Consider the following 16,573-nt stretch of genomic DNA (forward strand, 5'->3'; position numbering starts at 1 on the left):
CACAGAGCTATCACTGAGCATTATGTATCTAAAGGTGTGTTTCCTCAAGGGGAGCTGGAAGTGGTATCTATGGGCAAACCTGGTGGAGAGGCGGTGCAGCTGCAGATGGAAAAATTGAGACTAGAGCACGAGTTCCGGCTAAGGCAGCTAGAACAAGAAGAGAGGCAGTTAGAATGACAAGAGAGAGAGAAGCAGAAGGAAAGGGAATTTGAGCTGGAGAAGTTAAGGATGACGCTAGCGCAGGGCCCCATGCCGAACCAAGGTGGAGGGTTCAGGGCGACCCAAGAGGTTAGGCTGGTTCCCCCATTTGAGGAGGCCGATGTTGATCAGTACTTTCTACATTTTGAAAAAGTCGCTGCAAGTCAGGACTGGCCGAGGGATAAGTGGGCTGTTTTGCTTCAGAGTAAAGGGAAAGCGCAGCAAGCTTACTCAGCATTGTCCGCAGCCGCAGAAGATGCCCAGAGGTATGATGTAGTGACAGAGGCTATACTCAGGATTTATGATTTGGTCCCGGAGGCATACCGGCAGAGGTTCCGGAATGTGAGGAAACAGTGGAGCCGCACGTATTTAGAGTTTGCCTGTGAGATGCAGATGTATTGTGAGCATTGGTGTGCCTCGAAAGGGGTCAATGGGGATTATGACAGACTGCTACAGCTAATCCTGATTGAGCAGTTTAAAGGTTGTGTCCCTGAAGGTATGAGGCCCTATCTAGATGAGAAAGAGGCAGAAACTTTAGCCGCAACTGCTAAGTTAGCGGATGAGTATGCATTAACACACAAAGCAAAGTATACCCCGTGTAAAAGTTACCAGAAGGGTAGTGGAGAGGGCGGAGAGAGTGCGCCGGAAAAACCAGAAAGTAAGCCGGGGACTAGTGAGAAGGATGAGGAAGACAGGAAGCAGTTTGGTAGGAAGTCTCCTGGGGTCGTATGCTATAATTGTGGGAAAGATGGTCACTTTGCGTCCAGGTGCTTTGCCCCAAAGAAGGAGACGGGGAAAGAAAAAATGACAACCCCGACTGGCTGTATTGAGCCGGCAAACAAACCGCTAGGGGAGAAGAGGTCTGATAGAGTTCAGGAAGGGCGCGAGAAGTTTATTTTGACTGGATTGGTGTCAGTGAAGGAGAGATCAAACCCTGTTCCAGTACGGATCTGGAGAGACACTGGAGCTTGTCAGTCACTGATCTTAAGGAGTGTTTTAGACTTTAGTTCAGAGACCAAGACTGGGGAGGTCAGTGTGATAAAAGGCATTGGGAAAGGGACTGAAGCAGTACTTTTGCACCAGATACACCTAAAAAGCGACTTGGTCTCCGGACTGGTCACGATAGGGGTGAGACCCAACAGTAAAACTGACGAGCAAGCCTGCCAGGATTGAGGCCCCGCCCATGGACTCACATGTTTATCCCGTTTGCGCAGTGACTCGGCGCATGTCCAGAAAGGCTGCCGAAGCGAATGTAGGTTTAGCTGAGACGTTTTTACCAGCCTTGTACCAGGAGGGGTTAGAAAGTGGGAAGAAAGAGCATAGTAGAGCGGAAGGAAGTGAGGGAGTTGAGGTAGACTTATCATTAGCAAGGAAGGAATTTATACAGGCACAGGAATGAGACAAGGAGCCAAAGGTTTTGATGGAGACAGCTCTCTCCGAAGCAGAATTAAAAAGGGAGCCAGTGGGCTATTATGTGAAGGAGGGAGTACTAATGAGGAAATGGAGACCAAGTACTGTGCTCGCAGATGAGGAATGGGGGGTGGTGCACCAGGTGGAAGTGCCGAAAATTTATAGGGGTGAGATTTTTTACTTGCCCCACAAGATACCCCTCGGTGGACATTTTGGGGTGAGGAAGACAGTCGATAGAATTATGGAAGAGTTTTACTGGCCGAGCATGAGGGAGGATATTATTGAGTATTGTAGACGTGAGCCGACACAGTTACAGTCTATTGATATGTTAACAGCTTGCCACGATAAGCGAGCAGACCTAGTCGGTGTTATCATGAAAATTAATGAGGCTAGGGTGCCATCCGATAGGGGGAAAACCCATTTTGAAGAGATAAGTATGGTGCCAATCAGATGGGAGAACTCTATTGTTTTGGCCAACTTTGCTGATAAGGTCTCTCCCTTAACCCCCGAACAGAGCGAGCCGCAGAGAAAGCTAATTAACCGGCACACAGATGTATGTCCGGATGTCCCGAGGCGATGCAAAGAGCCGGTACATGGTGTTGTTGTCACATCAGGTCAGCCTAGTAAGCAACACCCCTATAGGATGATTAATTCAGTGACATAAGGGCTAAAGAATGCAGAAGCGTATATTGACGATTTAGTGGTCTGGAGTGACACGTGGGAGGAGCACATTGTGGCAGTAGAGGAACTGTTTAAACTGCTGTTTGAAGCCAGCCTGACAGTGAACCTCGCAAAAAGTGAATTCGGCCACGGAAAGATCACTTATCTGGGATTTGTGGTAGGACAGAGGCAGCTGGCACCGATGCAGGCTAAGGTGCGGGCTATCTCTGAAGTCCCCACCCCGACAGACAAGAGAGCCCTGAGAAGGTTCTTGGGGATGGTGGGGTACTATCAGAAGTTTTGCAAAAACTTTGCGGATATTACACTCCCTCTTACTAAGCTCTTACCAAAGAATGCGAAGTTTGTGTGGGATGACCTTTGTTATATTTGTCCGGCACGGAAACCACTGATAACTTACACTGATCACAACTCCTTAGTGTTTCTGGCCACTATGAAGGATAAAAACCAAAGGTTACTAAGTTGGAGCCTGGTCTTACAGGAATTTGATATTAAAATAAAACATATAAAAGGAACGGACAATGTGATTGCTGACTGTCTGTCACGGTGTTGAAAACTTAAAGTTCTCTGTATTAGCCGAATATCTGATGACCCTGTATATTAGTGTGTATCTAATAATGTATTCATGCCCATAATTTTTACCCCGGTAAAAATCCTTTGAAGGGTAGGGGTGTGACACCAATCCAAGTTATCAGATGATTGACGCTAATGTGAGAGATAAGGGAGATAATGGAGAAACGTTCAAAATGTTAATGAAAGAGGAGAGAGATTAACGGAAAAGGAACACAATTCAGCATATTGACAGACTGGCTGCTTTGAACCTGAACTGTTTGAAGATTGATGGACAGGCGATACCCCAGCAGGGGGATAAAAAGAACAGGTTCACTGAGGCACGGGACACCACGAGATCACAAGATAACGAGACCCTGGAAGAGCGGTGTGCCCCCAGAAGTTGGTGGGTGTTTGGAGGTCCGGTTTGCGGGAATCGACCATAGACTCACAGGGTGTAAAGGTACGATCAGTGGGAACCTGGTGTGTGTGTCCGCCCTTGCCTGGGTGCCGGGTTCACCATGGAAGAACGATTGTATCCGGAATGGAGGGGTCACAGTCGGTGACCACAGCGGGATAGAAGACATCAAAGGGTCTGCCCGAAACCAACTGCGAAGACATCCAAAAGGTCTGCCTGAAACCAAATCGCATCTCTCTCTCCCCCCAACGGCACAACAGCGATTACTGCGAACTGTACTAAGCTGAACTGAACTCTGCGTCACTTAAGACTGATCATTTTACCCCTAGACTGCGATAGAGCTTGGTTTGATTCCTATTACCCTAGTTCTGTGTACATGTATGTATTATCTTTGCTAACCCGTTGCATTTATATCCTTACGATAAGACTACTGTGTTACTTATTTCTTTAATAAAACTTCTTTATTTCCTAGTAATCCAGACTCCAACGAGTGGTCCATTTCTGCTGGTTTGGCAACCCAGTTACGGGTACGTAACGGTATATATTTACGGATCGCTGTTGAGCATAGCTCTCATCCACATGCTACCATTTACAAGCCTTTGGCCTTCTTGTTATATAGCTTGAGTGGAAACCGAGCTTCTCTAGGACAATTTGTAGCCCCTTTGACATTTAACATTAGCTGGAATCCCCATTTTCACCATGGTGGTCATTACTGGAAATGCAGGAAAGGTTTGCAAATAGTTTAGAACAGACAGGAGAAGTGAGGGGAAATTGACTTCGATTTTCAAAGCACCTCAGCTGTTCCGGTCTTCCTGATCCCTGTGTGTGTAAACTTGCCCTGTTTGATGTGATTCAATGATCTCTTCTGATCTTCATTTTTGGCCAATGAAGTCACTTTTCTGCTGCTACAAGAAAACAGAATCCATCATTGAAGATCCCCACTGAACAGACAGGAACAGCAGGGCTCTCACAGCTAACGGTACGAGCTAACGGTTTAAAAAGTTCATCTGTTTGGCGAGGTAAGTGGGTGAGTAGACTTATTTTTCCTGTTTCATTCCTGTAGAATTAGATAGCATGCCAGCAGGGTTAGTGCTTTGTTCAGGGTGTCAGATGTGGGAATCCTGGGAGACCTCCAGCCTCCCTGATGGCTACATCTGCACCAGGTGCACCGAGATGCGGCTCCTCAGAGACCGTGTTAGGGATCTGGAGCTGCAGCTTGATGACCTACTGCTTATTAGGGGTAGTGAAGATGTGATTAACAGGAGCTACAGGGAGGTAGTCATCCCTAGGCTACAGGGGTCAGAAAACTGGGTGACGGTCAGGAGAGGGAAGGAAAATACCCGGATAGTGGAGAGCACCCCTGTGGCTGTCCCCCTCAGCAACAAATATCTTGTTCTGGATGCTGTTGAGGGGGATGAATTGACAGGGGACGCCCACGGTGACCGGGTCTCTGGCACTGAGCCTGGCGCTGTTGTGTAGGAGGGAAGGAGGGAGAAGAGGAATGTGGTAGTCATAGGGGGTTCCATAGTCAGGGGAACAGACAGGAGATTCTGTGAGCCTGATAGAGATACCCGCATGGTGTGTTGCCTCCCAGGTGCCGGGGTACGGGATGTCTCGGATCGGGTCCAGAATATTCTGAAAGGAGAGGGCGAGCAGCCAGTTGTCTTGGTACATGTTGGTACCAATGACATAGATAGGACAAGGGAGGAGGTCCTGAAGAGAGATTTCTTGGAGTTAGGAAGGAAGCTGAGAAGCAGGACCTCCAGGATAGTAATCTCGGGATTTCTACCTGTGCCACGTGCTAGCGAGGGTAAGAATAGTAGGATCAGGCAGATGAATGCATGGCTGAGAGTCTGGTGCACGGGGCAGGGCTTCAGATTCTTGGATCACTGGGATCTCTTCTGGGGGAAAGTATGACCTGTTCAAAATGGACAGGTTACACCTGAACCCGAAGGGGACCAATATCCTGGCGGGAAGGTTCAATAGAGCTGTTAGGGAGGGTTTAAACTAATTTGGCAGGGGGATGGGAACTGGAATGACAGAGTGGAGGAAGGGGAAAACAGAAATAAATCTAAGATAGTGAGCAGTAAAGATGTCAGGAAAGACAGGCAGGTGATGGGGCAAATTTGTAGCCATTGGGATGAGTTGCAGTGCAATAAAGTTGTAGTGAAATCAAAGCGAAAAGTACCAAATACTGGACTTAAGGTGTTGTACTTAAATGCACGCAGCATAAGGAATAAGGTGGATGATCTTGTCATACAGCTACAGATTGGCAGGTATGATATTGTGGCCATCACTGAGACGTGGCTAAAGGATGCATGTCTCTGGGAGCTGAACGTCCAAGGATACATGGTGTATCAGAAGGATAGGAAGGTAGGCAGAGGGGGAGGCGTGGCTTTATTGGTAAGAAATGATATTAAATCATTAGAAAGTGGTGATATAGGATCGGAAGGTGCAGAATCTTTATGGGTTGAGCTAAGAAATCGCAGGGGTTAAAGGACCCTGACGACAGTTATATACATGCCTCCAAACAGCTGCAGTGATGTGGACTACAAATTACAACAGGAAATAGAAAAGGCTTGTCAGAAGGGCAGTGTTATGATAATTGTGGGGGGATTTTAACATGCGAGTGGATTGGGAAAATCAGGTCGGCACTGGATCTCAAGACTGAGAATTTGTAGAATGTCTGCAAGATGGCTTTTTAGAACAGCTTGTTGTTGAGCCCACTAGGGGATCGGCTGTACTGGATTGGGTATTGTGTAATGAACCGGAGTTGATTAGAGAGATTGAGGTGAAGGAACCCTTAGGAGGCAGTGATCATAACATAATTGAGTTCACTGTGAAATTTGAAAAAGAGAAGCCGAAATCTGATGTATCAGTATTTCGGTGGAGTAAAGGAAATTATAGTGGCATGAGAGAGGAACTGGTCAAAGTTGACTGGAAAGGGACACTGGCGGGAAGGACAGCAGAGCAGCAGTGGCTGGAGTTTATGCGAGAAGTGAGGAAGGTGCAAGACAGGTATATTCCAAAAAAGAAGAAATTTTCAAATGGAAAAAGGATGCAACGCGGCTGACAAGAGAAGTCAAAGCCAAAGTTAAAGCAAAGGAGAGGGCATACAAGGAAACAGAAATTAGTGGGAAGACCGAGGACTGGGAAATTTTTAAAAGCTTAAAAATGGAAACCAAGAAGGTCATTAAGAGGGAAAAGATTAACTATGAAAGGAAGCTAGCAAATAATATCAAAGAGGATACTAAAAGCTTTTTCAAGTATATAAAGAATAAAAGACAGGTGAGAGTAGATATAGGACCGATAGAAAATGATGCTGGAGAAATTGTAATGGGAGATAAGGAGATGGCGGAGGAACTGAATGAGTATTTTGCATCAGTCTTCACCGAGGAAGACATCGGCAGTATACCGGACACTCAAGGGTGGCAGGAAAGAGAAGTGTGCGCAGTCACAATTACGACAGAGAAAGTACTCAGGAAGCTGAATAGTCTAAAGTAGATAAATCTCCCGGACCAGATGGAATACACCCTCGTGTTCTGAAGGAAGTAGCTGTGGAGATTGCGGAGGCATTAGCAATGATCTTTCAAAACTCGATAGATTCTGGCATGGTTCCAGAGGACTGGAAGATTGCAAATGTCACTCCGCTATTTAAGAAGGGGGCAAAGAAGCAAAAGGGAAATTATAGACTTGTTAGCTTGACATCGGTGGTTGGGAAGTTCTTGGAGTCAATTGTCAAGAAGGAGGTTACAGAGTACCTGGAGGCATATGACAAGATATGCAGAACTCAGCCTGGATTCCTTAAAGGAAAATCCTGCCTGACAAACCTATTACAATTTTTTGAGGAAATTACAAGTCGGCTAGACAAGAGAGATGCAGTGGATGTTGTATATTTGGATTTCAGAAGGCCTTTGACAAGGTGCCAAACATGAGGCTACTTTACAAGATAAGAGCCCATGGAATTACAGGAAAGTTACATACGTGGATAGAGCATTGGCTGATTGGCAGGAAACAGAGAGTGGGAATAAAGGGATCCTATTCTGGTTGGCTGCCGGTTACCAGTGGTGTTCCACAGGGGTCTGTGTTGGGGCCAATTCTTTTTACATTGTACATCAATGATTTGGATTATAGAATAGATGGCTTTGTGGCTAAGTTTGCTGATGATACGAAGATAGGTGGAGGGGCCGGTAGTGCTGAGGGAACAGACGGTCTGCAGAGAGACTTGGATAGATTGGAAGAATGGGCAAAGAAGTGGCAAGTGAAGTACAATATTGGAAAGTGTATGGTTATGCACTTTGATAGAAGTAATAAACGGGTAGACTATTATTTAAATGGGGAAAGAATTCAAAGTTCTGTGATGCAATGGGACTTGGGAGTCCTCGTACAGGATACTCTTAAGGTTAACCTCCAGGTTGTGTCGGTGGTGAAGAAGGCAAATGCAATGTTGGCATTCATTTCTAGAGGAATAGAATATAGGAGTAGGGATGTGATGTTGAGGCTCTATAAGGCATTGGTGAGACCTCATTTGGAGTACTGTGGGCAGTTTTGGTCTCCTTATTTAAGAAAGGATGTGCTGACATTGGAGAGGGTACAGAGAAGATTCACTAGAATGATTCCGGGAATGAGAGGGTTTACATATGAGGAACGTTTGTCTGCACTTGGACTGTATTCCTTGGAGTCTGGAAGAATCAGGGGAGACCTCATAGAAACATTTCGAATGTTGAAAGGCATGGATAGAGTGGATGTGGCAAAGTTGTTTCCCATGGTGGGGGAGTCTAGTACGAGAGGGCATGACTTAAGGATTGAAGGGCGCCCATTCAGAATAGAGATGCGAAGAAATTTTTTTAGCCAGAGGGTGGTGAATCTATGGAATTTGTTGCCACGGGCGGCAGTGGAGGCCAAGTCATCGGGTGTATTTAAGGCAGAGATTGATAGGTATCTGAGTAGCCAGGGCATCAAAGGTTATGGTGAGAAGGCTGAGGAGTGGAACAAAATGGGAGAATGGATCAGCTCATGATAAAATGGCAGAGCAGACTCGATGGTCAGAATGGCCGACTTCTGCTCCTTTGTCTTATGCTCTTATGGTCTCATACAGGCAATGAAATCATTTCACTTCTGCCTTCAGGAAGGAGGTACAATAGCTTTAGATTCCACACCAACCAGCTTCAGGAACAATTATTACACTCCAACCATCAGGCTCCTGAACCAATGTGGACAACTTCACTCACTTCAACTCTGGACTGTTCCATATCCCATGTACTCACTCACAATGACTCTATAACTTCAGTTCTCAATATTAGTTAATATTTATGCATTTGTTACCATCATTATCTTATTGTAATTGCACACGTTATCTTTGAATGAACATGGGTTATGTGTCTGTCTTTGTCTGTGGTTTTTCATTGATTCTGTTGTGTTTCTTTGCACCTACTGTGAATCCCCGGAAGAAAGGGAATCTCAGGGTAGTATGTAGTGATATCCACATATTTTGAGAATTGATGTACTTTGACCTTTGAACCTTGATCTCCTACCACAGTTACCAGAGGAGAATCCTCATGAAATTTCAGTTCAATTACCAAATCACAACTGCTACAATGGGAGGAAGTTTTGCTCAGAGGGGAAGAGCAATCCGGCACTTAAGGTCCTGGGAGTGAATTGGAATTTCCAAGAATTTTACTTAACTTTAGTTGAACTAATCTATAAAAATTTCCGAATTTAAGTAAATTCAAATTGAAATGGTGATCAGTTTTGATCTATTGGAATGCTGACAAACATGATCAACTTATCAAGATAAATGATCCTATCTAACCACAGCAAAAAGCGCTGGTGGGTGATAGGCAGATGGAGAAGGAAGTGTGGAAATAACAACAAAAGCTGGGAGGTGATTGGTGGAGTAGAGCCTTGGCTGCAGATGCTAGCATCTGATAGGAGAGGAAGGTGGAGCACGGAACCAAATGAGAGAGGTGAGGAGGGCTGGTGGGAGCAATGAATGGAAGGAGGCACAGTTGGTGGGTGGTGCCGTTGATGGGTACATGGAGTGGATGGAGGTTTTAGCGACTGAGGTGGGAGGCAAATTCAGTGTTTATACCATTGGGTTGTAGACTCTCCAGGCAGAATATGATGTGATGCTCCTCTAGTTTGTGTTTGGGCTCACCCTAGTAATGGAGTCGGACAGATCGGCGTGGGAACGCGGAGGAATATTTACGTTACTAGCAATTGGGAATTCCGGAAGGCCATGATAGACAGATCGCAGGTGCTCAGCGAAGCAGTCACCTAGTCTGGCCAATGTAGAGGACATATCGGCATCTCCGAATTAAGTAGATCAAGTTGAAGGAGGTGCACGTGAAACCCCGACTAAGCCGGAAGGGCTAGTGACCTACCAGGACGGAGGGGAAGGGGGGAAAGGAGGAGCAGGTGTTGTGCCTCCTCGCGGACGGGTGAGCGGACATGAGAGAATGTTCGTTGCGGAAAGCAGAAACGGGTGGAGAGGTTGGTGGGGGGTGGGGAGGTGGGATCTCATTGAAACCGGTAGAAGTTGTGCTGAATGATGGAGAGGTTGGTGGGGTGAAAGATAACTCCGAGGGACTGGTCTATCTCTGTTCTTCCCGCGGAGTGAGGGTAGGAAATGGATTAGATGTGGGGAAGGGATTCGGCAACAATGTTTTGTAAGGGGTGGGGCGGACTAGCCTTTCCATTTAAGGTAAAAGTCTCCAGACCATCGGTGGCGAGGATGGAACTGCTTCTACTTCTGCTTTTTCCCGCGCAAACACTGCCGGACGGCTGTTATAACGCGTAGTCGGTGGGAGTTAAATTGTAAAAGAAGCTTTTTTGACTAGATCCCCTAAATCGATTTGATTGAGTCTATCTTTAAAAATATTAATGTCAGAAATACTGCGCAGGTCTGGCGGCAGAATATTCTACTCTATTGTTGATCTTGGGTAGAAGTAGCAAATCTTACTGAATGAAGGAATTTCCAACCGGGAGGAGCTTACCTACGTATGACCATTTCCAGCAGGTTGTTCTCAAACTGACACACTCTTCTCGCAGCCTCGCAGGATCACAGCGCTAGACGGCAGTCAGGACTTCAAATGAACTTCGTACCAATAGGCTCAAGAACGGCTCATTAAAACCGTTTGAATGGTTGGTTCCCTAGTCTGATAAATTGGTGTGGGCTCTATCCACTACGTAACTGTGGAGGCGGGAGAGCCCAGTTGTGATAATGGTGAAAATAGGGTGCGTATCTACTCTTACAGCAGTATATTTAAAATGAATGGATATTAACCACGGCTGGGCGCACGATGGCGCATCTCAGGATGTGCAGCCCCTGACTGCTGCTGTGACTCATCTGAACGGTTCATTTAGAGTTGGACCATGCAATCGGTCAGAGCTTCAGTATCGTTCAGTGGAGGGACCGCTATGGAATTTTGGGAGGGCTGCACTCCGTTCAAAAGCCATTCCGAAAGCGTGCGACATAACTAAAGTTATTTCACTCTGGTTCTTGCGGTTCTTGCAGAGTTCCTGCCGCTGCAGCAAATCAGTCTGAAGAGTGCGAACTGCATCGTCCGTAAAGCAAAGGTAAAGACATTTAGTTCTTGCTGAAAGCGATCTCTCTTTTACGTAAACACGAGGAATTCTGCAGATGCCGGAAATTCAAGCAACGCACATCAATGTTGCTGGTGAACGCAGCAGGCCAGGCAGCATCTCTAGGAAGAAGTACAGTCGACGTTTCGGGCCGAGATCCTTCGTTAGGACTAGACGGCGTCCTGACGAAGGGTCTCGGCCCGAAACGTCGACTGTACCTCTTCCTAGAGATGCTGTCTGGCCTGCTGCGTTCACCAACAACGTTGATGTGTGTTGCTTTCATTTACGTTTTCAGTACAGATGAAGTGTCTCTTCCCCGTCCCCACCCCCGCCTCCCGAAACATCATCCTTCCACCCCTTCACAGATCCTGCGTAGCCCTCTAGTATCCCACCCCGTGCAAGGAAAATCCGACAAACGCTAAGAATCTGACTTCCGGGAATCTTGACTCTGCGGGATGGGGTACTCGAATTTTATGCTATACAGTGTGTGTCAGCTGAAACATCAGTTCATTCGTTATCGACAAGTTTAAAATCATTAGAAATAAGTGTCCCCGTTAAATAGAGTACAGCACAGGGTCCTCGACCCACCTTGTCGTGCTGACCATGATGTCTTCTGCCCGCACATGATCCAGTTTTTCCATACTCAACATATTCATGTATCTATCTACAAACATCTTGTAATCCTTTACAGTGTCTGTATTGTACATAATCAGAAAACGCACCGTACTAACTGTCCATCCTCAAAGACCTCCACCATCCACTTCTTTGCTGCAGCCATCGGCTGGGAGGTTCAGGAACATTAAGTCACATATCCCCAGCTTCAGGAAGAGTTATTACCATTCAACCATCAGGCTCCTGAACCAGCGTGAATAACTTCACTCACCTCCACACTGAACTGATTCCACAACCTTTGGACTCACTTTCTAGGACTCTGCAACTCATATTCTCAGTATTATCTATTTACTATTTATTTATTTACACAGATGCTGCCTTTTGCTCAATTGTTGTTTTTCAGTCTTTTGGTATACTTTTTCATTGATTCTATTATATTTCTATTGTGTTCGGCCGTGGATGCCCAAAGGAAAATGACTATCAGAGTACATAAACTGACATACACTGTACATACTCCGATAACAATTTACTTTCAACTTTGAAGACTAACAGACCAATAGGCAAACACTGTCCAAAAAGACTTCTCCTTGAATACTCACCGAATGTCCTATTATTCACGATTCAGTCATATGTATGTACCTAAAATATCAGAGTAGATGAGTGATAGTTGGGCAGGTACTTGCCAGGAAAGGTTCAGAAGGTTATGCGCCAAACACTGTCAAATGGGACTAACTAGTTGGGCTAAAGAGACTTTCAGCACTGTATGACTCTATATTCTCAGTATTAACATTTCATAAACATAGAACATAGAAATCTACAGCACATTACAGCCCTTCAGCCCACAATGTTGTGTTGACCATGTAACCTACTCTAGAAACTGCCTAGAATTTCCCTAATGCATAGCCCTCTGTTTTTCTGAGCTCCATGTACCTACCTAAGAGGCTCTTTAACAGTCTCTATTGTATCCACTTCCACCACTGCCACTGGTAGTGCATTCCACACACCTACCACCCTCTGTGTGAAAAACTTACCCCTGACATCCCCTCAGTACTTATTTCCAAGCACCTTGTTACGTACCCCGTAACTGGGTTGCCAAACCAGCAGAAATGGATCACTCAGTTGGAGTCCGGATTACTAGAACTAAGAAAGTTTTATTAAAGAAACAAGCAACACAGTACTCTAATCGAAAGGATAATAAATGCAACAGTTCAGCAATGATAAACACACATGTGCACAGAATTAAGATAACAGCATCAATCAAGCTCTATCGTTGTCTAGGGGTAAATGACCAAATTTCAAAGTGACACAAAAGTTCAGTCCAATTTAGTTCAGTTCACAGTAATCGTTGCCATGGCGATGGACAACGTGGGGGAGGGAGAGAGAGAACGAATGATCATTCAGAAACGGCTTCCACTCACAGACCGGCGATATTGCTCACAAGCAGCTTTCGGGCGGGTCCTTTGTGATGTCACCTGAGGTCACCGACTGTGACCCCTCCTCCAGATGCGGTCGATCCTCTGCAGTGAACCCGGCACCCAAGCGAGGGTGGACACACACCGGGTTCCCGCTGATTGTACCTTTCCACCCTGTGCGTTTATGGTCCGATACTTCCCACCGACTCGTGAGAGGCGCATCGCTTCCAGGGTCTCGTTACCTCGGGTGTCGTGTGTGTCCTGCCTTAGCGAACCTATCCCTTTTTATCCCCCTGCTGGGGTATCGCCTGTCCATCACTTCAAACAGTTCAGGGTTCAAAGGGGGAGCCGCTCCAGACAGCTCTCTCTCCCGTCCCTTCATTACACATCTCCAGATGCTGTTTCATTGTGTTCCTTATCTCTCTCTTGAAGACAGGCGGCAGACCAACTGCTGATCACACAGGACAGCTAACATCTTCTCTATGTGTATTCTTGTCACAACCTTAAAACTGTGCCCTCTTGTGTTAGCCATTTCAGCCCTGGGAAAAAGCCTCTGACTATCCACATGATCAATGCCCCACATCATCTTATACACCTCTATCAGGTTATCTCTCATCCTCCATCACACCAAGGACGCTCAACCTATTCTCATAAGGTACACACTCCAATCCAGGCAACATCCTCGTAAATCTCCTCTACACTCTCTCTATGGTATCCACATCCTTCCTGTAGTGAGGTGACCAGAACAGAATACAGTACTCCAAGTGGGGTCTGACCAAGGTCTTATATAGCTTTAACATTACCTCATGGCTCTTGAACTCAGTCCCATGGTTGATGAATGCCAACACACCATATGCTTTCTTAACAACACTGTCAACCTGCGCAGCAGCTTTGAGTGTCTTTTGGACATGGACCCCAAGATCTCTCAAATCCTCTACACTATGAAGAGTCTTACCATTAATATTATATTCTGCCTTCAAATTTGACCTACTAAAATGAACTTCACACATATCTGGTTGAAGTCTGTCTGCCACATCTCAGTCCAGTTCTGCACCCTATCAATGTCCCGCTGTAATCTCTGACAATAGTCCAGACTATCCACAAAACTGCCAACCTTTGTGCCATCAGCAAACTTACTAGCCCACCCTTCTACTTCTTCATCCAGGTCATTTATAAAAATCACAAAGGGGAAGGTCACAGAACAGATCCTTGCAGAACACCACTGGTCACTGATCTCCATGCAGAATACGAACCATCTACAACCACCCTTTGCTTTCTGTGGGTAAGCCAATTCTGGATCTACAAAGCAAGGTCTCCTTGGATCTCATGCCTCCTTACTTTCTGAAGGAGCTTTGCATGGGGAACCCTATCAAATGCCTTATTGAAATCCATATACACTACATCCACTGCTCTACCTTCATCAATGTGTTTTGTTACTTCCTCAGAGAATTCAGTCAGGCTTGTAACACATGACCTGCCCTTGACAAGCTATACTGACTATCCCTAATCAGATTCTATCACTCCAAATGTTCATAAATCCTGCCTGTCAGGATCTTCTCCAACAACTTGTTCACCACAGAAGTTACACTCAGTGGTCTATAATTTCCTGGGTTATCTCTACTCCCTTTCTTAAACAAGGGAACAACATTTGCAAACCTCCAATCCTCTGGTACTTCTCCCGTCCCTGTTGAAGATCCAATGCAGTCGTTGATGTAGTGTAAGAATAGTGCAGGGCGTCCCATGCTGAACTCATCAATTTCATCCACTTTGCCTCCAACTTCCACCCTGTCCTCAAATTTAGCTGGTCCATTTTGGACATTTCCTTTCCTTTTCTCGATCTCACTGTCTCAATCTCTGGAGACAACTTATCCACCAATGTCCATTATAAACCAACGGATTCTCACAGCTACCTGGACTATACCTCGTCCCACCTGCTACTTGTAAAAATGCCATCCTCTTCTCTCAATTCCTCCGTCTCTGGCGCATCTGCTCTTAGGAAGAAATTTTTCATTCTGGAATGAAGGAGATGTCCTCCTTTTTCAAAGAAAGGGGCTTCCCTTCCTCTATCATCAACGCTGCCCTCAACTGCATCCTTTCCATTTCACACACGTCTGCTCTTACCCCATCCTCCCACTACCCTACCAGAGATAGGGTTCCTTTCGATTTCACCTACCACACTACCAGCCATCTGTCCAGCACATCATTATCCAAAACTTCTGCCACCCCCAACTGGATCCCACCAACAAACACATCTTTCTCTCCCCCCACTTTCTGCTTTCCGCAGGGATTGCTCTCTACGCGACTCCCTTGTCCATTTGTCCCTCCCCACTGATGTCCCTCCTGGCACTTATCCTTGCAGGCAGAAGTTGTTCTACACCTGCCCCTACACCTCCTCCCTCACTACCAAACAGCCCTTCCAGGTGAGGGGACACTTCACCTGTGACTATGTGTAATTATTAATAGCATATACAGTTACATTCATATGGCTGGCTGTGGGATCTTGCTGTGCAAAAGTTGCTTGCCAAATTCCTTGCAGTACTGTGGTAGCTCTGCTTCCAGAACACCTTTATTGGATGTTACATGCTCTAGAGATTCTGAGCTGTGAGATCTATTAAATACAAGGTTCTTTCACTCCTATCTCTCCATAGTTGTCAATGCATTAACTTCTAAACCCCCGCAAAAAGAGGAAGTGTTTTGCAGTGGCTGACCCTTCAGAAAATAACAACTGCTGTAACCAGTGGGAAACATGTACTGTTTTATTCGTTTGATCATCTTGGAGAATTTTATCACTTCAATACAGGGTAAGTTGTGGTTTTTCTGTGGAACTATCTAAGTATCACTAAAATATTGTTTTCTTCACCAGTTCAGCACATTTTTTTAAAACAGAGTGCTGGGTGTCCAGAATGCTCTGTCTGAAGTGGTGGTTGAGACAGTTACTATAGAGGTATTTAGATTTTTTTGGAAAGGCACATGAATGTGCACAGAACAGAGAGATATGGACCATGTGCAGACTGAATGGATTAGGTTTCATTAGCATAATTAGTTAGGAAAACATTGTGGGTCTGTTTTGTTGTATGTTAACCATACAATTTTGAAAAGTTTCAAGCTTTTAGCAGCTTGCAATCGATTTCATTTTCATTTAAAAAATCTTTTTATTGATATATAATCTTCTAGAGCTATAAAGTACAGAAGTTCAACAAATTAGTATATATATAATTAATAAAGCTGAAGGAAAAAACTTATATATGTTAATGAAAAAAGAATTTTAATAGAAGGAAAAGAAGGGAAAAAGAGAACCCCAACTAACTAAAAGAAAAACCCACTAACCACAAAACAAAGAAAAAGAGGGAAGAGAAAACATTAGGAACCAATTCCCGGAGCAATACGTCTTACAATCATTTATATATAAAAGAAGAAAAAGAAAATCATACATATATAAAAGAAGAAAAAGAAAACAACAACCGCCAAATCACATATATATATAACATAAAATTGGAAGGAAACCATGTAAATTAATTCAAATTAAGTGATACTATAGCAAAAGAGCCTCACCTTCTCTCAAAATCAAATCAGGGATCAAAAGTTCTACTTCTAATTTTTTCCAAACTAAGACATAACATTACTTGGGAAAACCATTACATTAGTGTAGGAGCAGAGATATCTTTCCACTTCAATAAAATAGCCCTTCTTGCCAACAATGTAACAAATGCAA

At 45.0% G+C, this 16,573-nt stretch overlaps 1 protein-coding gene across 2 annotated transcripts in view; it reads left to right on the forward strand.

The window, feature by feature from the left end:
• Positions 1–10,290: 10,290 nt before the first annotated feature.
• Positions 10,291–16,573, forward strand: part of LOC134346689 (uncharacterized) — a 45,347-nt gene continuing 39,064 nt past the window's right edge. The window contains exons 1-2 of one of the 2 annotated variants that reach the window (XM_063048208.1): positions 10,291–10,831; positions 15,510–15,662. In XM_063048208.1, coding sequence (XP_062904278.1) covers positions 15,608–15,662 — 55 coding nt within the window. In that variant the 5' untranslated portion in view covers positions 10,291–10,831; positions 15,510–15,607. Of the gene's footprint in view, positions 10,832–13,994; positions 14,144–15,509; positions 15,663–16,573 lie in introns of those variants that run through there. The other variant, XM_063048209.1, reaches the window with a different exon arrangement.

The sequence above is a fragment of the Mobula hypostoma genome, chromosome 5, assembly GCF_963921235.1.
Source record: "Mobula hypostoma chromosome 5, sMobHyp1.1, whole genome shotgun sequence".
NCBI classification, from domain to species: Eukaryota; Metazoa; Chordata; class Chondrichthyes; order Myliobatiformes; family Myliobatidae; genus Mobula; species Mobula hypostoma.